The sequence below is a fragment of the Microcaecilia unicolor genome, chromosome 9 (genome assembly GCF_901765095.1).
Source record: "Microcaecilia unicolor chromosome 9, aMicUni1.1, whole genome shotgun sequence".
Taxonomy (NCBI): Eukaryota; Metazoa; Chordata; class Amphibia; order Gymnophiona; family Siphonopidae; genus Microcaecilia; species Microcaecilia unicolor.
The window spans coordinates 29,581,626-29,605,947 of NC_044039.1; the positions used below are offsets into that span (position 1 = coordinate 29,581,626).

The 24,322-nt window shown below is 43.3% G+C and overlaps 1 protein-coding gene across 2 annotated transcripts in view; it reads left to right on the top strand.

Annotated features, from left to right (window-relative positions):
- The window catches only part of PAH (phenylalanine hydroxylase), a 75,271-nt gene that overhangs the window by 33,892 nt on the left and 17,057 nt on the right, over nucleotides 1-24,322 (top strand). For both annotated transcript variants that reach the window (XM_030214396.1, XM_030214397.1), the window contains 5 exons: nucleotides 5,672-5,739; nucleotides 8,122-8,318; nucleotides 9,032-9,167; nucleotides 11,952-12,021; nucleotides 20,218-20,274. In XM_030214396.1, coding sequence (XP_030070256.1) covers nucleotides 5,672-5,739; nucleotides 8,122-8,318; nucleotides 9,032-9,167; nucleotides 11,952-12,021; nucleotides 20,218-20,274 — 528 coding nt within the window. The remainder of the gene's footprint in view (nucleotides 1-5,671; nucleotides 5,740-8,121; nucleotides 8,319-9,031; nucleotides 9,168-11,951; nucleotides 12,022-20,217; nucleotides 20,275-24,322) is intronic.

Consider the following 24,322-nt stretch of genomic DNA (forward strand, 5'->3'; position numbering starts at 1 on the left):
ATACAAACCAATCAATTAAAACCTTAACTTATCACAAAATACAACTGAACATGATAGTTGTGATATCTCTTACCTCAACTTCAAGTTCCAACTGTTCTGCAATGCATCATTTAAAATGGCTTCCCAAGTCCTCCCTTTATATAACCTCAGCAAACCTGCCGGGCCACCCTTGACTTTACCCTGTGAAACCTAACAAGCCAACCAAAATGTTGTCCTGTAAAACCTGTACCATATATATATATATAACCAAAACAGTTGAGTTTCAGTCCAGATCTAAGTTCAATCCTTTAGGCTGTAAGGTATCTAACTGGAATATCCAGCGCTGTTCCTTAAAATTAAAAATCCTATCGGAGGACCCCCCCTTTAAACCTTATTTCCACCTTATCAGTTATGCACCAGCACATATCCGCTGCTGTATGTTTCCTTTCTAGCCAATGTTCCACTAAAGGCACCCCTACTGCTGCTGTGTTAATTAGAGATTTGTGCTCATTCAAACTAATCTTTATAGTCTAGATGATTGACCTACATAAATCAAGGTACATGTTCATGTTATGATATAAATTACATCCTTGCTATCACAATCCATATCAAACCTTAGCTTAATTTGTCTAGAGGAAACCAGTATAAACGAATGGGATCCTATATAGGTCAATATACACCACTGATAATGTCCACAACTTGAATGCCCCTTAACATTATTTCTCATTGCTATCTGATCAATTCTTTTATAAGATAATATCCCCGCTATAGTTCTCCCCAGAGTATATGCAACTATGGGTCTCTGTTGGAAACATTCATGCACTGTTAATATTTCCCAATACTTATAAACCAGTACTATAACTAGATCATCACAAACATACCTAAACCTCCACTACCCAAACTGCAAAGGACTCAAATACAAAGCAACCTACACATCCAGCTTCTCCTATATAAGCACACAACTATGGAACTCACTGCCAAAAGCTGTGAAAACAACCTACGACCATCTAAACTTCAGGAAATCACTAAAAACCAACCTGTTCAAAAAGGCACACCCTACTGACCCAACATAAATGCCTACACTCTGCAACACAGCAAAAGCCAAAGCTCGTAATAGACACTAACCTTTCCTCTCTTTGACCCCTATTGTGCCTGAACCTTATTCGACCACAACATCACCATGTATTTGTTTCTCTACCGGACTTGGCAAATGCCTTTACGGTACTATGTAAGCCACATTGAGCCTGAAAATAGGTGGGAAAATGTGGGATACAAATGAAACAAACAAACAAACAAACAAATAAATATAAGCACAGAAAAAGGTAAAACTGCCACAAGTCTGTCTTTGGGGGCTTTAGTGCTATAATGTAAAAGCAACTCTCGCTGAGCAAATTTAGCTCTTAGATATGCTTTCTTCACTCTTTTTGAGGGATAGAACTGTAGTGGATCTTTGAAAACGGTGTCATTCTACTGAAAGATAAACAAATAAATGTCAGCTGCACTTTTTAATTGCATTTGTTATAGACCCAGCAAGGGCAGTATGACTGCTTCAAAGCTAGCCAACAATATATTAGGTTCTTATGATAAGAAGGTTTCCCCTGCAGTCTGTTTGCTGAGTACTTTTGAAATTAAGAACAAAGAGAATGGTAAGCATGTCAGTCTCCTACGGTGAGCTTTGCAAATAACAAATCGAGAAATATTGAACTGGGAAAGTACATACATACATAAATAAATGGTTTGCCTTTGGAAATTCATTGCTGTCTTATGTTGTCAAAGCCAAATAAATTGATTTCTGTGCAAACTGGTACTTGTGAAGCCCTTCAGAATCTCCATGAAGAATCATTTTGCTCTCAGGAAAGCTTCTAAAGCCTTTGTGAATAACACACACTGATGAGCATAGCTAGATTTTCAGGCCACAAACACAGAGCTTAATGACCTCCTGAGAAGTTTGAATATCCTACACATTCCTCAGCTCCTGGAGAAATGATGAAAATGAAGCAAATTGGTGAGGCAAGACTTCCTTTGGCTGAATCCATGCTGACTCTGTCCCATTAAACCATGTTTGTCTACGTGTTTCGTAATTTTATTCTTTATAATTTCCACTATTTTGCCCCTTATAGTCTTCTAACCTAAGTTTTTTCTTTTGTGCTACGTAATCATCCCTTCTTGCCTTCAGTTCTTCTTAGCTGCCTAAAATCTATATCTCCCATCTTCACTCCAATTACACCTCTTCTAGCTAATTCTCACATTTATTTATTTTATTTAACACATTTATACCCCACATTTTCCTACCAGTTGCAGGCTCAATGTGGCTTACCCAATAACATGGGTAGGCTACAGTTCAGTATAATATCATTAAACAACGCCATAGTAAAAAAAAAAAAAATTAATCGTAAATGTATCGTCTAAGACAACAAAGATAATAAGAGATGATGGGAAAACATTAGGGTCCATAAATTTTGCTGAACAGATAAGAAAGGAACTAAGTAATGTCTGGATGGTACACCTTCTTGAACAGGGTGGTCTTCAATAATTTCCTGAAGTTTAAATAATACTGAGTTGATTTTAAGAGTTTAGGCAGTGTATTCCATAGCTGAGTTCCTATGAAGGAGAAGCTTGATGCATAGGTACATAGGAACATTGGGCCCACCTCTACATTTAGCCAATTTTCCCCTAGATAATTTGTTATCAAATGGTCGTTTAAGAACAATCTCTGATAATTCTTATACATTTCAATTAAAACTTTCACTTTTTCAATATTTCCAAGTTTGTCAACAAATTTCCACTACTGTCCTTATAAAACATATAGTCCGTTCAATAATCTTTTTTGAAGAGGTTCTACTTAAATGCCTCTCCCTTAAAAATCTCATCTCACGCCTTTTTAAGGGCATTTTTTTCACACCATTTTCAAGTCATTTTCACTATGGGGTCCTTTTACTAAGCTGTGGCAAAAAGTGGCCTGCAGTAGTGTGAGTGCATGCTTTTACCATGACTTAGAAAAAGGACTTTTTTCAGTAGGCCGGAAAAAGGACCTGTGGTAAAATTGAAACCAGCACGCATAATGCCACCCATTGATCTCGTGGCAAGTGCTCACTCGCTACATGCATGGTGACCGGTCGGCACAGGTCAGCTGCCGATTAATGCCTGAAGTTCTGCATGTAGTAGGAAATAAAAAAATAATTTGTCCCGTTGGTATGGGTGTGCACCAAATCTGAAATTACCACCAGGGGGCGATAGCCTGGTGGTAGTCTCATTTTGGTGCATGCTGCATGTACGTAGAGCCTACTGCGTCTTTGTAAAAGGGCCCCTATATGCGGTAACCCATAGCAAGTTAAAGGCTGGATTTTGGACGTAACCAGCTATGCCACAAAACCAGATATGCAATACTGAAGCTCAGACATGGCCCGGCATTGAATATCCAGGTTTAACCACCAGCGGAAGTCAGCAAAACACTGATTGCCACTGGCTGGATATCGGCCCCTTGGTCCTTATTCCTTTCCAGTTAGGGTAATCAATAGGGTAATATAGGTGCCCCCTTACAGGTGAAGGGGGCACCTATATGTGGGTACAGAGGGTTTCTGGTGGGTTTTGGAGAGCTCGCTGTTTCCTCCACAGATGTAACAGGTAGGGGGGGTATGGGCCTGGGTCCACCTGTCTGAAGTGCACTGCACCTACTACTAAACTACTCCAGGGAGATACATGCGCTGTCATGGACCTGAGTATGACATCTGAGGCTGGCATAGAGGCTGGCAAGTAATATTTTTAATCATGTTTTTTGAGGGTGGGAGGGGGTTAGTGACCACGGGGGGAGTAATGGGAGGCTATCCCCGATTCCCTCCAGTGGTCATCTGGTAATTTCAGGTAACTTTTTGTGCCTTATTCATAATAAAAACAGACCTGGGTGAAAACGTCCAAGTTTTAGTCATGGACGTCTTTGCTGTTTTCCATTATGGCTCAAACATGTCCAAGTCTTAGGAACGCCCAAGTCCTTGCCTCGGACACGCCTCTGATATGCCCCCTTGAGATTTGGACATCCTTGCAACAGACATCTGATAAAGACGTCCAAAATCGGGTTTTGATTATACCGATTTGGACCTCTCTGTGAGAAGGATGTCCAAGTGCCGATTTATGTCGCTTTTTGGACATCCATGTCTTTTGCAAATGAGCCTGATAATCAAACAATATACATAACAACAGATTTATTTATTTATTTATTGCATTTGTATCCCACATTTTCCCACCTCTTTGCAGGCTCAATGTGGCTTACAATGTATCGTTATTGGTAGATAATAGATTGGGAGGAAACAATTAGTGTTACATAAAGAATGGTGTAATCGAAATTTAAACAAGCAGATCAATCAGTAACATCAAAAGCCTCTTGAAATGAAATTGCCTTAAGCTGTCTCCTAAAAGCCCAAAATTCTGAAAATGTTGTACTCTTAAATTTATGCTCTTAAGATAGCCTTCTAAATTTGTGCACTATTTTTAGCCAAATTTAAGAACATAACTTTTCAGCTAAAAATTCATGTTAAGAGTTTAAAAGTTATGCTCATAAATTTAGGCTTGCCAAACACACAAAAGAAAGGTCCAAATCTCCCGTGAAAATGAAACAAACCACAAAAAATGGCGGAAGATAAACCAAAACAGACCAAAAACCAAGGGAGTAAGAGCGCCAGAAAAGTTTAATGGGACCCTACACGGTCCGTGTTTCGGCCAACAGGCCTTCCTCAGGGGTCCTGAATCTAACGTTTACAGGTGCACTTCCAAGATATTCATGAAACAAAAACAAAATGCTGGCCCCTCCTGAGGTCATCCAACTTCCCGATGGTCCCGAATACCCTCCGACGCTCCTGTTGTCGCGGGCCCAAAAAATGCCTGTGCCTCGATTTTTGCATTTTTCGGGCCCGCGATGAACAGGAGCGTCGGAGGGTATTCGGGACCATCGGGAAGTTGGATGACCTCAGGAGGGGCCAGCATTTTGTTTTTGTTTCATGAATATCTTGGAAGTGTACCTGTAAACGTCAGATTCAGGACCCCTGAGGAAGGCCTGCTGGCCGAAACACGGACCGTGTAGGGTCCCATTAAACTTTTCTGGCGCTCTTACTCCCTTGGTTTTTGGTCTGTTTTGGTTTATCTTCTGCCATTTTTTGTGGTTTGTTTCATAAATTTAGGCTTGCCATTTCTTTGTCTAACTTATGAGCCTAATGCTGAAAATCAGTGCTCGGCTCCTAACTTGTTTCCTGCCCTAAATCTGCCCCTGTTACCACCCACTTTTTTATGCTCCTAAATTTAAGGGTTTAGTGGAATTTTGAGTAAACTTTATGCACTCAACCTTAGTAAATTTAAAAAGAGACCAATTTACGAACATAACTCTCAAAGGGTCTCTTTTAGCAAGCCATGCTAGTGGTTCCCTCGTGGCAATGCCGCCAAAGCCCGTTCAAGTGAATGGGCTTTGTCAGCATTACCACACTGGGGACTGCTAGCACAGTTTGATAAAAGAGGCGTAAGGTTATGAGCATAAATTCTTTGAATATCAGGTCCTAAATGTTTGTAATTCCATGCTGAATCATGATCTACACTGTGGATCTTCTCTTATTAGTATTTTAAAAGTGTCCAGTGTCTACTGAGCAGGTTTGCTTTCCTCACAATTTCCTCTGAAGTAAAGGAAAGAGGGGTTATTGTTTCTCTACAGGGATTCACAGATGCTGTTTATCGGGCTCGTCGGAAGCAGTTTGCCGACATTGCCTTCAACTACAGACAGTAAGTATGTGCCACTTGAAAAGGAGGCTGACAAAAATTACAAATGTAGTTTGAAAGATTTGGCAGGAGATGCACCACAGGGGTTCATGTCATCCTATGAGACTTCTTTGTAAATATAAATGCTTATCTTTCCTATGACTGAAAATTGAAATTGGCAAGCAGCATTTTCAGTGTATGTTTATATGGATATCGTTGCTTCTGTTTTACATCTTTTTCTTGAAGGCATTCATCAAAAAATTACAGCTATGGAAAATCAAATTGCGTAAGACACATGTTCAAATTAGACTCGCTGGCTTTGTGGTGTAATTGTGTAGCATTATCAGATGTAGCTACAAAGACCTGAATAGTGAATAAAGCTGTTTCTGGTATTTTTCCCTTTAAGTCTGAAGAGAGCATGAGGCTATAATTTGCATTGTAGGAGCCGCATAGACTATTCAATTAATGAATCACTTTAATCTACTGCTTAATCTTCCACTTTTGTTGTTCCTGACCCAGCTGTACTAAGCAATTTTCCTTTTCAACTCAAACAAAGCAAACAATATAGGTATATTACTTAGAAAAATGCTTGCAAATTATTGTTATTATTTTTACTGACGGAGTGTTGGAAGACAACAGAAGCAGATTAGATCCTGTTGAGGCTCTTTGTACTGCTAGAGAAACCTCTTTATTTTAGTACTAAAATCCGGGACTAAAATGCGTAGAAAGGAGCAAGCTGGGTTATTATGATGGTTATTTATGATGCCCTATTTGTGATTTACACATGTCTTGGATACATATAGAAAACCTAGTTTTAGAAAGCTGGGATTTACATGTATATGCATATGGCAAGGGGGCGTGGTTTGGGTGGGACTTGGTGGAACCAAAGTCTACATGTGTATTCCCTGTCTCAGAATGGGATGCAAATATATACCCAGTGCAATTTTTTTTCTAGCAAAAAAGGTGCCGGTACTCAAATGCCAGGCCACCCTTCAGGGGTGGGGTGATCACTGAGGGACTCACCCCACGATAGCCAAGCCCCCTGCAACCAGTCACAGAATCTATGACAAGGCAGAATTGGTGTGTTGAGCATGAGCTCTTTCATTAAAACTTGTGGTCCATGGGTCAATTTTAGTAGACACTGGAAAAGGTGCTGGTACTCAGTACCCCCGAGTACCTCCTCAAAAAAAGCCCTGTATATACCTAAATAGTTCAACATTGGGATTTACAGCTACTCTCAGGCAGGTATAGTGCTCGTGAGCAGCCTTTTACAGGAGGAATTAAGGGAAGTCTTTCCCTAATCCCCCATTCTGTTTTTCCTCAAAATTGACAGTGCAGATTGTGACCACTGTACTTAATTAGGAGAATTTAGCAATGTATTTAATCAATGTGAGCTGCTGTTAAGATTGTTTATTTTACCACTAACATGCTATTTTAGCACAGGTCCCATTCAGAATTAAAATAGGTCATTCAGCCACACAATATTTTTTCACGGAGAGAGTAGTGGATGCTTGGAATGCCCTCCCGTGGGAGGTGGTGGAAATGAAAACGGTAACGGAATTCAAACATGCGTGGGATAAGCATAAAGGAATCCTGTGCCGAAGGAATGGATCTTCAGGAGCTTAGTCAGGATCGGGAGGCGGGGCTGGTGGTTGGGAGGCGGGGATAGTGCTGGACAGACTTGTACGGTCTGTGCCAGGGCCGGTGGTGGGCAGCGGGACTGGTGGTTGGGAGGCGGGGATAGTGCTGGACAGACTTGTACAGTCTGTGCCGGAGCCGGGGTTGGGAGGCGGGGCTGGTGGTTGGGAGGTGGGGATGGTGCAGGGCAGACTTGTGCGGTCTGTGCCGGAGCCGGTGGTTGGGAGGAGGGGCGGGTGGTTGGGAGGCGGGGATAGTGCTGGGCAGACTTATACGGTCTGTGCCCTGAAGAGCACAGGTACAAATCAAAGTAGGGTATACACAAAAAGCAGCAAATATGAGTTATCTTGTTGGGCAGACTGGATGGACCGTGCAGGTCTTTTTCTGCCATCATCTACTATGTTACTATGTTACTATGTAATATCATACCTTTTCCTGTGAATAATTATGTTGACCTCCAGTTGTCCATCAGAGTTCATTCTTTGTTCACAAACAGGTAGATTAATCGTTATTACGCTACATGGCTATATAATATGCCCACTATCCATGAGGTTAAGGAGGATTGAACTTAATTTCAAACAGCTAGTAGTGAGGGGGAATTTAGATGATTGGTAAATGAGCAAAGGTAGGAAATTAGAATGTTGATTTGCTTGAGCAGGGTGCAGTTCTCTGTCAGGTCTAGTGGGGGAGTAGTCAATCAATAGGGAAGCTGAAAAGTGGACATGCAAGATGGAGAGTGCTGTACCTATAATTTCCTCTGGTTTTCAGTGGACAGCCTATTCCTCAAGTGAGTTACACAGAGGAAGAAAAGAAAACGTGGGGTACTGTATTCAAGGAGCTGAAGACTTTATATCCCACGCATGCCTGCTTTGAACACAACCACGTGTTCCCACTTCTGGAAGAGTACTGTGGATATCATGAAGACAATATTCCACAACTTGAAGATGTTTCTAACTTTCTCCAAAGTAAGTACAAGTACTAGAACACTATATAAAGGATGTGACATACTGTTTCTTTCTTCCTCCTGTTCTTCCGTTTCTGAAATCACTGAAGAGGAAACTACGCATCTTATTTCCTCCTCGAAACTAACTACTTGTTCCTCTGATCCTATTCCCACCCATCTACTTAACACTATCTCTCCTACTGTCGTCCCTTTTATCTGTCATATCCTCAATCTTTCACTTTCCACTGCGACTGTTCCTGATGCCTTCAAACATGCCGTAGTCACACCACTCCTTAAAAAACTTTCATTGGACCCTACCTGCGACGGATTGTAGTTGGGGATGTCCAAAATCAGCTTTCGATTATACCGATTTGGACGTCCCTGTGAGAAGGCTGTCCATATGTGAATGATGAGCGTCCTTCTCTTTCGAAAATGAGCCCAACAGGCTCATCATTTCTTTTTCACTCATTTCCAGTTCAACATTAGGACTTTTGTTGATTTTTTACTTGCACATTTCATCTTTTTTCACCACTAGTATGTACTTGTAAGACTGGCATGTCCTTATTAAGCTTGTTCTAATTGTCATCTTCAGGTGGTGACTTAAATCACTAAAGCTTATTTTTAGATAACAACACCTGCTTAGATATATTGATTTTGGAGCCTGTGGACTCTTTTATATCTCTTCTGGTCAAAAACATCTTTAATTTGCTTTTCTTGTTTGCTTTCCCTTTGAAGCCTGCACTGGGTTCCGCTTGCGTCCTGTTGCCGGTCTCTTGTCCTCTCGAGATTTCCTGGCTGGTTTGGCCTTCAGGGTATTTCATTCTACACAGTACATTCGACATGGATCAAAACCAATGTATACACCAGAGCCGTAAGTATCTGAACACAGTTCAAGCTGTAGAGTTGCAGTATGCTAAAAAATAAGAAACGTTTCTTTGAACAAAAGAAGAATGAGTGAGACCTAATATTCAAAAAGGTGCCATTTCTTTTTTCACTTTTTTGACCCAGTGGTTTTCTGTTTCTTCTTTGGGAACATCTCAATCAGGACTCATGTCCTCTAGCCTTCATTCACAAATACCTGGGATTTACCACAGCTTTTAATTCATGGTTGTCAGCTGGGCCATTGCAGCAACGGTCTTATGGCTGACATGCATGAGCTGTAGTTGACTGTGTAATTATTAGAATGAAGCTACAGGCGTGTGTATTTATTTATAAATATCTGTTATACCTCCTTTTGGGCAGAAGCACAGCAAGGCAGTTTATAGTGTAAAAAGTGGAGGAGTGGCCTAGTGGTTAGGGTGGTGGACTTTGGTCTTGAGGAACTGAGTTCGATTCCCGGCACAGGCAGCTCCTTGTGACTCTGGGCAAGTCACTTAACCCTCCATTGCCCATCGCATTGAGCCTGCCATGAGTGGGAAAGTGCGGGGTACAAATGTAACAAAAAGAAAAAAAAGACAAAATCAAAACCAGAAGAGGAAAGGAAAGCTAAGGGAGAGGAAAAAAAATAGTAGAAGAAGAAGCAGAGAAGGAAGGAAAGGAGAGAGAGACAGGCATCAGGGTTCTCATTAAAAGCATAATAGAAAACCCAGGTTTTTACAGATCTTTTAACACTTAGGAACAGAGAGTTCCTGCTGCAATTAGAGGGAGAGAGAATTCCACAGTGAGAGACCCAAGTAGGAGAAGGTGGAGGACAAAGAGATGTCTAAGCAGAGTTGATATGGAGGTGGCAGAGAGAGTAGAATGGCCTGAGAAGAGCACACAGAACAGGAGGGAGTATAGGGTGTCAGCAAATGGGGGGGGGGGGGGATATCAGAAAAGAGGGGTTTGTGGACAAGGAACAAAATCTTAAATTTTCACCAGCTCGACATTCTGATACATATGCTGGTCATCTCCAGTATTGACTACTGCAACAACCTTCTTCTATATTACCTTAAACAGTTTGCTATTCATTCAACTCACTGCTGTAAAACTCTAACTAGGGACCCTTTGTTCCAAACATGTCTCCCCTCTTCTCAAATCTCAACACTGGCTTCCACCCTCTCTAGAATCTGCTTTTCGTTGCAAAGATCCTTGAAAATGTTGTTCTCCTGCAGCTGTCTTCCTTACTAGATAAATCACTTGCTTTCATTCTTGGCAGGCAGTCTTCTGTCTCTGCTTACAGCCGTGCTAAATGAAATTTAAGTGTCCAGAGATCACCGTAAATCTGTGATTCTTGTTTCCCTGGACCTAATCTCAGTCTTCAACTTGTTGGGTTATGTACTTCACCTTCTTCACCTTCAAGGGAACTATCTGGATAGGTAGAATCCAGATTTGGCTTATTTAGAAGGGGTGCTACAATATCAGACTTTCATGAGGAGTGCACATAGCCTGATGAGACGCTATACAGAAGCAGAGGGAAGAGGTTGGGCGGAAGAGTTGGGGGTCTGCTTAACAATCATGGATGTAGGCCAAGAATTCAGGGAAGAAGAAGAGGGATGTATTGAGGAAATGACACACTCCAGGCTAAACAAGAATAAAGGGTACAATTCAGGCAAAGGAGAGGAGAAAAAAAGTGGAAAGAATAGAGACCTCAGGGTCCAAAGGCTTATTACGAAAGAGGAAGGGCCAAAGGACAAGGGGAAGAGGGAGATGCTAAGAAAATAGGGGAATTAGAGGCAGCAGACAGACAGGAGTGACACAGAGGAGAGAAACCTTGGAAATCAAGAAGTTGGCAAAAATGTCTGGAGAGGCTGATGCAAGGAAGAGAAGAAGGCCACAACTCTTGATTGTGCTAAAGCATTCAGAATATGGAATAGACTTATTTGAAGACGCACAAATGAGGTTGTAAATGTAAGACTTCTTGCAAGCCTGATTTCCCTTCTGTAGTGAGCCAGGTAAGCCTTGTACCAGGCAAGAAGTGAGAGAATGTGGTGGAATGCCTGGCACGTGATAATTTAATTTAATTTAATTCCAGCATTTATATCCCACTTAACCATCAAGTTCAAAGTGGATTACAATAAGAATAAAAATACAATCATACAACAAAACTCCTAAAAAGTCAGCTTAAAACACAAAGACAAGTACTTTTGAAATAACCAAGTCTTCAAGGCTCATCAAAACTGCATATAATCAGCATTTGCCTAATCCCAAATGGTAAGCTATTCCAAAGTTCAGGAACCTTTTTCATACAAAGTTCTGCAACAGCATAGATAAGAGAAGGGATACCAAAAGCAATTTCATTTGATAATCTTAAATAACAGTAAGGTAACAGAAGAGAGGGTCAAAGTACATAAATAGTAATCACAAAAAAAAAAGCACAAAAAGGCCTTCAGGATTGAAACAAACAAGAGTTCTTTATTTCATGAACCCGACACAGGCCGTGTTTCAGCGTATGAACGCCTGCATCAGGAGTCAATGCTGATAAGAACCCTTGATAAAAAGGAGTTACAGTTGTGGCCTGGGGATATTTCTGCTCCAGGTCTTCCCCTTTTTCTGTTCCTGCCAGCAACAGCCTCTTCAAACTTGACTTTAAGGTATACATATGGCATATCACATCATACCATATGTAATAAGTTTATCTTGTTGGGCAGGCTGGATGGGCCGTACAGATGTTTATCTGCCATCATCTACTATGTTACTATCGTAAACATGCTTAATGATACCATTTATTTTTTAGTGACATCTGCCATGAACTTCTAGGTCATGTTCCCTTGTTCGCCGACCGTAGTTTTGCTCAGTTTTCACAGGTATGAAATGATATAATTTGTTGTCATTTTGCATAAAAATGGCAGTAATGATATATTCTTTATTGTTCAGTTTGCTACCTTTTGGAAGATCATATTTGTATGGTTACAGTAAGGTGTAGCTGCTTTCAGCTTGTCACAAAATCCATACACAACAGTTTTTCAAGGGTTGACGGAGATGGCTCAGTTATGCAGAATTAGTTCTCTCATGATACTGGGCTATTTATGGATTATTATGGGAGTGGAGGAGTGGCCTAGTGGTTAGGGTGGTGGACTTTGGTCCTGGGGAACTGAGGAACTGAGTTTGATTCCCACTTCAGGCACAGGCAGCTCCTTGTGACTCTGGGCAAGTCACTTAACCCTCCATTGCCCCATGTAAGCCGCATTGAGCCTGCCATGAGTGGGAAAGCGTGGGGTACAAATGTAACAAAAATAAAATAGATACTATTGGAGATTCTACATGGAATGTTGCTACTATTGGACATTCTACATGGAATGTTGCTATTCCACTAGCAACATTCCATGTAGAAGGCTGCGCAGGCTTCTGTTTCTGTGAGTCTGACGTCCGGACGTCAGACTCACAGAATCAGAAGCCTGCGCGGCCACATTGGTGATCTGCAAGGGCCGACTTCTACATGGAATGTTGCTAGTGGAATAGCAACATTCCATGTAGAATCTCAAATAGTAGCAACAGTGGAGGAGTGGCCTAGTGGTTAGGGTGGTGGACTTTGGTCCTGAGGAACTGAGTTCGATTCCCACTTCAGGCACAGGCAGCTCCTTGTGACTCTGGGCAAGTCACTTAACCCTCCATTGCCCCATGTAAGCCGCATTGAGCCTGCCATGAGTGGGAAAGTGTGGGGTACAAATGTAACAAAAATAAATTATATAAATTGGCTTAGGGGCACATTTACTAAGCTGCTGTAGTGGCAGTTGCAGTTATTGCCGCTCGCTGAGGCCCTTTTCACCACAGTGGGTAAAAAGGCTGTAAAAATATATGGTAAACTCTATGAAAAATTGGGAAGTCCAAACTTAATTAGTGACAATATACTATATCTATGTATAGAAGTTTGTACAATTTAGTTTGCGGGTGTCTCTCAATTTTTTATACTTAAATCAATGGGAACCTCAAATCTCCTGACAGGGCTAAATACCAATGTATTGAACAACCTCTGTCTTCTATAGGAGTCCATTAATATCATCGGTTCCGCTAAGGGAAAAACAGGAGAAAAACCAATCATGCGCAAAAACTCACTAAAAGTGAGAAAAACGGATGATTTTTTAAAAAAAACCTTGTTTTAATCCCTTAGTATATCACCTAGTGGGGGACACCAGACACCAAACTCAAAAGAGGACATGTCCGGGTAAATCCGTACATATGGTAACCCTACCTTTTATTAAACTACTGCAAAAAGTGGCTTTAGCACACACTTACGTAGGTCTTTCCCACCCACTAAGGCCATTTTTACTAGAGCTGTAAAATGGCCAGTTTTCTATTTTTTAAAATATTAATGTCCAGTGCCTAATGTTACCATTAGCACATGGCCATTGTTAAAAATTACCATGTGAGCACTTACCACCATCCATTTTGTAGACGGCAAGGGTTCACTTAGTATTTCTGCCAGGGCTGCTGAGAGGGGGGAGGCGGGAGGGCTAAAATTCCCCAGGCCTGGCCTCCAAGGAGGGGCCTGGCATTAGCAAGCTTCTTCCTGCCTGCCTGTTTCCGGATCTGTTAATGCAATCATCCAGGTCCTGACACAGAAGAACAGGAGACAACAGGCCAAGGGAGGAGCAGTCAGATACAGGAAGGAAAGAGGACAGGCAGGGGTGGTGACCCAACCCGAAGGTGTGGGGGGGGGGGGGGGTGGCCTGAGTTGGGGGGGGGCGTGGCACAATGACCCAGGTGGTGGTGGGGCAGCAGTTAGTGGCCCTGTCCTGGGCCTGGCTGTGTCTCTCGGTGGCCCTGATTCCTGCACTAACCAGTTAGCGTGTGGTAATTTAGATGCACTAACTGGTTAGTGTAGGAATCCCCACTCTTCACCCATAACATGCCCCCTCAAAAAAAACAATCTGAAATATTTTTTGGTGCATGGTTAATGTGCACACATGTCAGAGTTACCACAGGACATGTGATCATGTCCCTCAGAACTCCATTTTTAGCTGCATTGGGCGTGCATTGACACTTAACGCAGCTTAGTAAAGGGGCTCCTAAGTTAGATATAGGGATGAATTCTGTAAATGGCACCTAAAAAATCAGCCCCCCCCCCCAAAATGCTTAAGTGGTAATCTATGAGCCACGCCTAAAGTTCGGCACTGTTTATGGAAAAGCACCTAAGCGGAGAGGTCACATGTAAATTTAGAAATTTAGAACGAAAATGTGGTGTAAACGCCAGTGCCTAAATTTACATGTGGAGTACCATTATTCTATAATTATGTGCATAACTCAAAATCATACCCCCTATACGCCCTGAAACACCCATGACCCTCCCATGGGTCTTCTTTTTCAGGCTGCATGTTAAGTTTTAAGCACAGATTCTATGACTAAATTTATGTGTGTAAGTTCCAATTAAATCTAATTATCCTATATAATAATTTGCACCTCCAATGTTCCATGTCTGGCTGCCTGGGTTTCGTAACATCTTCTGATGTCAGCCAGCCTCCAGCATTCCATTCCCCCTCACTGTCCCGCCCTCGCGTCAAGACATAATGACGTCAGAGGGCGGAACAGTGAGAGGGAAGGGAACGCTGGAGGCGAGCTGATGTCAGGAGGGATGTTCCGAACGGAATGGAAGCCAGCGCCAGCCAGCCAGAGAACGTTCAGGTACAAATCGAGGGGAGGAGAGAATCGTGGGACATCGAGGGGAGGGAGGGATGGAGGAAGGGAAGGGGAGGGCAGAGGAGAAGTGACGGACATGGATGGGATGGGAGGGCAATAGAGGAGAGAATCGCGGGTCATGGATCGGAGTGCAGGGAAGAGGAGAATCGCTGGACATGGAGGGGAGGGAAGAATCGCTGGACATGGAGGGGAGGGCAGGGGAGAAAGAAAAAAAAGCTTACATGACAGCCTTCCTAGGGCCCGTTTCATTGTTGAGGAAACGGGCATGGAGTCATAAAAGAGAGGGAAAACAGCATACAAATACGACCAAGCAAGCAAAAAAAGCAAACACTGGGCCTTCAGGATTGAGAAAAATGTAGTCCTTTAATATGACAAAGACCCGACACGGGCCGTGTTTCGGCGTACAACCGCCTGCATCAGGGGTTAACACAACAGGAGTTCTACCTCAATTGTTTTACTCACCCCTTGCGCAATAGTTCACAAGTTGACCAATAGGACTTTATTGACCCCTGATGCAGGCGGTTGTATGCCGAAACACGGCCCGTGTCGGGTCTTTGTCATATTAAAGGGCTACATTTTTCTCAATTCTGAAGGCCCAGTGTTTGCTTTTTTTGCTTGCTTGATTCCACTAGTTTCTAATAATTGCTCCCTATTCAATGAAATTGCCTGCACAAATTGGGGTGCGCCTAAATTTGTGCAAAGCCATTTTTGGTGACTTTTGTAGAATCAGGAGATAGCGTGTAAATATGGCCTGTTGCATGTATTTTATAATGACTGTTTCACATGGAACTGCCATTATAGACCTGATGCTTTACTTTAAGTGAGCTTTCGTGAATTTACCCTATGGAGATTTTTTTGCGTGTGACAATAATACGTTTCTGCTTATAGACAAGAGACATTTGCAGAGAAGGTAAGTGAAGCATTCAGCAGAATGAGAGAGATTTTTTTCATGACTAGCGTAGGTGTCTCTTTCAAGTATGATTATACACTTTGAAATATGCTTTCAGCTTATGTATGCAAAACCATCAGACATAAAAACAAACATAATTGGGTAAAGATAAAAGAAGGTATAATTTATTGAGCTGTACACAGAGTCCTTGTATGAAAAACAAGCAAGCTATGAATGCTCAATATTTTAAGAATTATTTTGATCCAATGATTTTACCTATACTGTTGGTTTTTGCACTGGCATTCATTTCTGTTAACAAGCGGAAAAGAATCCTGAACCTGTTCTGTATCTTCACGGCCAATGGCTGGGGTTTAGTACATGCTTCTCTACTGTAGGATCTTTGTATCGCTCCATGGTACGACCGCATCTCGAATATTGTGTTCAATTCTGGTCGCCGTATCTCAAAAAAGATATAGTGGAATTAGAAAAGGTGTAGAGAAGGGCAACGAAAATGATAAAGGGGATGGGACGACTTCCCTATGAGGAACGGCTAAAGCGGCTGGGGCTCTTCAGCTTGGAGAAAAGGTGGCTGAGGGGAGATATGACAGAGATCTATAAAATAATGAGTGGAGTTGAACGGGTAGATGTGAAGCATCTGTTCACGCTTTCCAAAAATAAGTACTAAAGTATTGCCATGGGAAAGACCAAAGGTCCATCGAGCCCACCATCCTGTTTCCAACAGTGGCCAATCCAGGTCACAAATACCCAGCAAGATCCCAAAAATGTACAAAACATTTTATACTGCTTAACCCAGAAATAGTGGACTAGGGGGCATGTGATGAAGCTATGATGTAGTATATTTAAAATGAATCGGAGAAAAGTTTTCTTCACTCAACGTGTAATTAAACTCTGGAATTTGTTGCCAGAGAATGTGGTAAAAGCGGTTAGCTAAGCGGAGTTTTAAAAAGGTTTGGACGGCTTCCTAAAGGAAAAGTCCATAGATCGTTATTAAATGGACTTGGGGAAAATCCACTATTTCTGGGATAAGCAGTATAAAATGTTTTGTACTTTTTTGGGATCTTGCCAGGTATTTGTGATCTGGATTGGCCACTGTTGGAAACAGGATGCTGGGCTTGATGGACCTTTGGTCTTTCCCAGTATAGCAATACATATGTACTTATGTATCTTATTATAGTTACAATGCGGAGATGCGCATAGGCAACAAGTTCATAGGGTAGCAGTTGGTGCATTCCTCTACTGCACTGGTTCTCAATCCATTCCTCAACACATACCCAACCAGTCAGGTTTTCAGGATATCCAAAATGAATATTCAGTACCTGTGACAGTAGGAGTGGGCAGCCAGAACATTTTTATTTTGTGTCATTTCCTGTTTCATCTAGATAAATTTCCATTTTGTTTGTGGCCCCTCTTTTTGTCATCATGGGAGATGATACATTAACAAAAATAGAGTTGGTAGTGTTGTTATCCATGTAACCAGTGGCGTAGCCAAGGGTGGGCCTGGGTGAGCACAGGCCCACCCATTCTTGCCTCAGGCCCACCCAGTCAGCAGCCCATAAGGCCCCCAAAACTCTTCAGTGGCAGCACCTCACTACTCTCTCTCCCTCTTCACTTGTGGCCTGGTATCTGCCCGTCTCTCTACCCCCCACCCAGTCTACCTCAGAGCTACTGCCGGCGGCATCCTGCACCGGCCCTGCAGGCTTCTCTCTATCATGTCCCGCCCTCAATGATGTCACTTCTTGTTTTTTTGGTGGGAATGTGGTAGATCGGGGGAGGGGGTTCAGAGAGAAACGGGCAGACGGGTCATTAAAAAAAACACTATATTGTATGTATGTACAGGGGTAGCGTTGGGGGTGAGAAGGGCCCACCCAGGTTAACTCTGGGCCCACCCAAAATGGCAGGTCTGCCTACGCCCCTGCATGTAACTAAATAGTTTACATTCTGACAATTCACAGATGGTGGTTTCTACGTTTAACTACTCCTGCCAAATGTATAAACCCCTTTGAATACTGGGCTGTGAACAAGCAGAATCCATACTGTGCTTGCATGTAATTAAGACCCAATCTATCAAAAGTAGTAACATTTGACAGCTTTTGAGGGTAGACACCCCTGATGGTGTGGATAAAATGAGGAAGGACCTAGCAAAGCTTGAAGAATGGTTGAGGATTTGGTAGGTAAGATTTAATTCTAAAAAATGCGTTTGGGCTGCAAAAGTGGAGGAGTGGCCTAATGGTTAGGGTGGTGGACTTTGGTCCTGGGGAACTGAGGAACTGAGTTCGATTTCCACTTCAGGCACAGGCAGCTCCTTGTGACTCTGGGCAAGTCACTTAACCCTCCATTGCCCCATGTAAGCTGCATTGAGCCTGCCATGAGTGGGAAAGCGCAGGGTACAAATGTAACAAAAATAAAATAGATACTATTGGAGATTCTACATGGAATGTTGCTACTATTGGAGATTCTACATGGAATGTTGCTATTCCACTAGCAACATTCCATGTAGAAGGCTGCGCAGGCTTCTGATTCTGTGAGTCTGACGTCCTGCACGTACGTGCAGGACGTCAGACTCACAGAAGCAGAAGCCTGCGCGGCCACATTGGTGACCTGCAAGGGCCGACTTCTACACTAGTGGAATAGCAACATTCCATGTAGAATCTCAAATAGTAGCAACAGTGGAGGAGTGGCCTAGTGGTTAGGGTGGTGGACTTTGGTCCTGAGGAACTGAATTTGATTCCCGGCACAGGCAGCTCCTTGTGACTCTGGGCAAGTCACTTAACCCTCCATTGCCCCATGTAAGCCGCATTGAGCCTGCCATGAGTGGGAAAGTGCGGGGTACAAATGTAAAAAAAAAAAAAAAAAAAAAGCCCAAGGGAGCAGTATAGCTTAGGGGACGAAGAACGTTTGGGCCTGAAAGAGCAGTAGGTCTTGTGTGTGACCTTAAGGTGGCCAAACAAGTAGGAAAGGCAACAGGGAAAGCTAGAAGGATGCTTTGGTGCACAGGGAGAGGAATGGCCAGTAGGAAAACAGTGATGACGCCTCTCTACTCTGATGAGACCTCGTTTAGAATATTGTATACAATTCTGAAGGCTGCACCTTCAAAAAGATATAAATAGGAAGGAGTCGGTCCAGAAGACAGCCACTAAAATGGTCAGTGGTCTTTGTCATAAAGCATATGGGGACAGACTTAATGATCTCAATATGTATACTTTGGAAAAAAGGTGGGGGAGGAGAAATATGAAAGAGATGTTTAAATACCTCCATAGCATAAATGCACAGGAGGGGAATCTTTCAATTGAAATGAACCTCTGCAATGAGGGGGGCATAGAATGAAGGTGAAAGAAGCATACTCAGAAGCAGTGGCGTAGCAAGGGCGGGGTGGTAGGGGTGGTCCGCCCCAGGTGCACGCCGCTGGGGCGGACCAGGTTACTTCCTGTTCCGGGGCAGAGGGAGCAGGGAACCAGCGGAATTGACACCCCCCCCCCCCAGCGGCGTGCACACGGCAGGCAAGAATGCATGGGGGGGCTTGGGTGATGCGCTGAGGGGGGGGGGGTTGATGCGCCGAGAGTGGGGCTTGGGTGATGCGCCAAGGGGAGGTTGATGCGCTGAGGGGGGTGTCATGCGAACCGCCCCGGGTGGCAGCCGCCCTCGCTACGCCACTGCTCAGAAGTAACCTGAGGAAATACTTCTTTATGGAAAGGGTGATGAATTAATAGAATAGCTTCCCAGTGAAGGTGGCGTAGATGAAAACTGTTTCTGAATTTAAGAAAGCTTGAGACAGGTATAAGGATCTCTAGAGGAGAGGAAGGGAAAGTAGATGGCATGGACAGACTGGATTGCCATATGGTTTTTATCTGCCTTCATTTTTCTCTGATTCTAGAACGTTTTTATCTTGTAATGAAAGAACCTTCTGGGGCAAAATGGTAGAAAACCGTAAAATATTTGGTTACAAAAGAAACATTCTCTTTCCCAAAGAGGAAATGTTAGCTGCTCTGTGACACACTAACAATTACAAATGAAAAAAAAAAAAAAAACAGCAGTGATGACCAAGGGGATGAAATGATGAACAACTCAGAAGATCATTTTGGTTCAAATATTTATTATATTGTGCAACAAAAATTCATGATGACTCCCGACATGGCTGTGTTTCAGCACACTCAGCCTGCATCAGTGGTTCATACATTGCATGACACATATAAAATAATAAAATTGCTAATGAATTCTTAAATAAAATTACTTAAAATATGTGACAAATTAACCACAAAAATACAGAGAACTGAGAATTGTCAAATAATTTCTCACACAAAAACATTCATAATGAGCATATAAAAACATGTGTAATAATACAACCCGTAAAATTCTTCAGAACACAGGATGTAGGCGACAGTGTTGAAAACTAAACTGAATTAGTGACCACCTTTGTGAGAAACAGCTAGATTAATGCTAAATATTTTGATGGTTGCAGGAAATTGGACTTGCATCACTGGGGGCTCCCGATGAATATGTGGAGAAGCTTGCTACGGTAATTGAACAGTTTTATACATTTAAGTCTATATATTATAGTTTATGGTTTTATTTATATTGTATTCTACCAAACAGTGGGTCCTTTTACTCAGGGCCGCCGAGAGGGGGGGCACAGGGGAGACAAAATTCCCCGGGCCCGGGCCTCCGTGGGGGGCCCAGCGCTGCCGCCGCAGTCCGGCCCGCCCACCCTCCATCACTCCCTGGCATTGCATTTAAGCGCCTCACCTTCGAAAGCGCAGCAAGCAGCGTCAGACCACTCCTTCCTTCTGTGTCCCGCCCTCGCCTGACGTAACTGAAGGAAGGAGTAGTCTGTCGCTGCTTGCTGTGCTTTTGAAGGTGAGGCGCTTAAGGTCAGTACAGAGGGCCCGGGGGTGGAGAGAGGGCCTGGTGGCGGGTGGTGGGGGGGCCTGGCGACCTCGGGTGGGGTGGGGGTTGCCCCAGGGGCGGCCTTGTCCCGGGCCTGGCCCAGTCTCTTGGCGGCCCTGCTTTTACTAAGTTGTGACAAAAGTGACCTTAGCGTACCCTTGAGTGGGTTCTTCCTTCGCATTAAAGCCATTTTTTACTGCCGCTGTAAAATGGCTGATTTTCTATTTTTTTGTACTGATGACCATGTGCTTACGTTGCCATTACTATGTGGCCATTTTAAAAAATTGCTGCGAGAGCACTTACTGCCACCCATTTTGTAAACGGGTAAGGATTCTTGCAGTAATCCTGCGCTAACCAGTAAGCACACGCTAATGTGGATGTACTCACTGTTTAGCTCAGGAATGTCCAATCTCTGCAGCTTCACCTGTCCCCTGAAAAACATACAAATATTTTTTTAGCATTCAGGTTAGCGCACACCTGAGTACACCCTGCAATACACCATTTTAATCTGCATTAAGCACACATTAGTGCATAATAGCAATGAAGTATGCATTAAGATTAAAATAAAGGTTGATGAACCTAATTTTTCAATATTAAGTTGTAATGGTATTGCTCTAACTTAGGAGGTCTTTTGCAAAGACACAGTACCGTTTTTAGCGTGCGCTAATGATTAACACATTCTAGATGCTAAAGAAGCCCATAGGAATATATGGGTGTCTCTAGTGCTTAGCGCCACATTCTTATTTTTAGCACGCGCTAAATACACTAGTGTGCCTTTGTAAAAGGCCCACTTACATTGCAAAGCAGCAGTAAGATGATCAACAGGCTGTCATTTGCAATGACATGGGACATGTAAATGGCATATCCGGGATACATGACAGGTACTATGTAAGCTACATTGAGCCTACAAATAGGTGGGAAATGTGGGATACAAATGTAACAAATAAATAAATAAATAAATATTGTTGTATGTCATTAGCAAATGAAAATGAGCAAAAAAAAATCACAACATTTCAGGGTCCTTTTACAAAGCTGCTGTAGAAAGTGGCCTTAGCAAGCCCTTATGTGGATTTTCCCGTGTGCTAAGGCCGTATTTACTGCAGCCAGAAAATGGCCAAGTTTCCATTTTTCAAATTAATGGCCATGTGCTAATATTGCAATTAGCACACAGCCATGACCAAAAATTAGCATGGGAACCCTTACTGCCACCTGTTTTGAAGGTGGTAGGGTCTCACATGCTAATCCTGCGCTGATCAGCGCATGACAATGTTGATGTGCTGATTAGTGCAGAAACACCTACTCTCCACCCCAGACATGCCCCCTCCCAGAAAAGTAGTGCTTACCGCAGGTTAGTAAAAGGAGCCCTTCATGTTTTTTTTTCATTTGCCGAAAACAGTGTGCACTCTTTCAAAACATTATGCACTATTTGCAAAAAGGTTGCACTCTTTCCCTGGTTGTGCACCCGTTCAAGGCACTGTGCATGTGTAAACCATGGTGCAATTGTGAAAAGTGGGCACATGTGCGCACTATTTCTGGAGGAGTGATCCTTTTTTCAAAAGAGTACACACTCAATGACTTTATTGGACAGTCTGCCTTAGAGGGTTTTCGCTTATAGTCAAATGGGCTTTTTGTAGCTTCTAAGTACATCTGCTCTTGTTATGTAACTTACCCCTCTGTTTACTAAGCCGCACTAGTGAATGTGTTGTGTCTGCATTAGCACACAGCAGCCGCTAGCGCGGCTTAATAAACAGGGGGGCTAATCTAATGCAATATTGTACTTCCCAAGGTGTGCTTGGTTTCCTTTCATTGGTAACTGCATAGACAGGTGGCTTTTATTCCTTTTATTGGTAGCTGCGTCGACAAAATTACCAAATGAAATGAGCATTCCCGGAATCAACACTGGAAACATCACAAAACAAAATGTTCTATCTGCCCAACCTAATACCTAGTTCATTGTTGAAACATTGTGGCATACCACATGCCAAACTGTCTGTGAACTTGATTCACACATCTTTAGGATCCAGAAAACAGTGATAACAATCAGGTCAATATTCGACCTTGGTGGTTGGTGCTTTTTATTTTTTTATTGCTAGCTGCCAGAGCTGACAAAATTCTGGATATTGTGAGCAGGGCAGAATACCCAGATAGGGTGATGCATGCTGGCACTCTCCAGACAGCAGTGATATTTTGGTTCATTATCCAGACAGTAAAACAGATAAAGTTAGGACGGTCTTTCTTAACTTTATCCTGAAAGTTATCCTGTTAGTGGACTGAATATTGCTTCCAACTGGATAACTCCAGAGATCGCCCCTGCTATGCCAGTGGACTGTCTCAGCACTATCCAGAGAGTGATAAGGCAGTTTGTAAAGATATTCAGTAGCACTGATCTGGATAGCAGGCAGTGCTATCTGGCTAAGGGACCCTTTTCCAAAGGCATGCCAAAAGTGGCCTGTGGTAGTGTGGGCCAGGGGCGTAGCCAGACTTTGGCAGGAGGGGACACATTTTAGCACACCCCCCCACCATTGCCGACCCCACCCCCACCCCGCCACCACCACCAACAACAACTTTGACCCCCCCCTGCCAACGACCCTCTCTACCCCCCTCCCACTGCCAACCCGCCGTCGCCTACCTTTGCTGGGGGGGGACCGCAACCCCCGCCAGCTGAGGTCCTCTTCTTCCGGCGCAAGGCTTCGTACAATGTGCAGGACATCAGAAACAGAACAAAGCCTTGCACCGGAAGAAGAGGACCTCGGCTGGCGGGGGTTGCGGTCCCCCGCCAGCAAAGGTAGGCGGCGGCAGGTTGGCGGCGGGAGGGGGGATCGAGAGGGTCATCGGCAGGGGGGTCCAGGTCCAAATCTACAGGGGCCACTGGTGTGGGCATGTGTATTGGACGCGCGCTGGACCATTTCTCCACTGTGTCTGGAAAAGCAGAGGGGGGGGGGGTTGGGGCCGGGAAATGGACATGTGGCAAAATTAAAACCAGGATACGTCTGTTTATGGCCAGAGCCCTTAATGCCACCCATTGACTTAGTGGTAAGGGCTCACGCATTACCCGTGTGGTAACCGTCCAGTGCACACCAACCGCCAATTACCGCCGGGAATGCACCTGCGATAGAAACTTATTTTCTACCGCGGGTTTTTGGAGTGCGCCAAACTCGGAATTACCACCAGGCACCCACGCTAGCCGATTTCACACGCGCTGCACACATGTGGGCCATTATGTGCCTTTGTAAAAGGGCCTCTAACTTCCTTTGAATATCAGGCCAAGTATTTATTTAGCAACTGAGGCAAAATAAACAACAACCACCTAGTCACATCTTGGTTAAAAAATAGAATTCAAAAGCCCTATGCATCTCAGCGAAAAGCAACATACCACCTACCCACAAAGCTGTAGATAGATCCTGCACCAACTGAAACTCACTGGGAATCTTATCTGGGGGAGGGGCAGTTTTATATCATAATATTTTTGCCTAACTCTAATACAAAATAAGAATCATTGATGTATTATACAGTTTTATAAAATACCAAAAAGGGTTCATTGATTTATACTTGCTATTATCTTTGACCACATAAACCTACTCCCCCTTTTATAAAGCTGCACTAGTGGCTGTCACACGGTAAAGCCGACAAAGCCCATTCAGTTTGATTGGGCTGCGTCAGCATTACCGCACCGGCAGCTA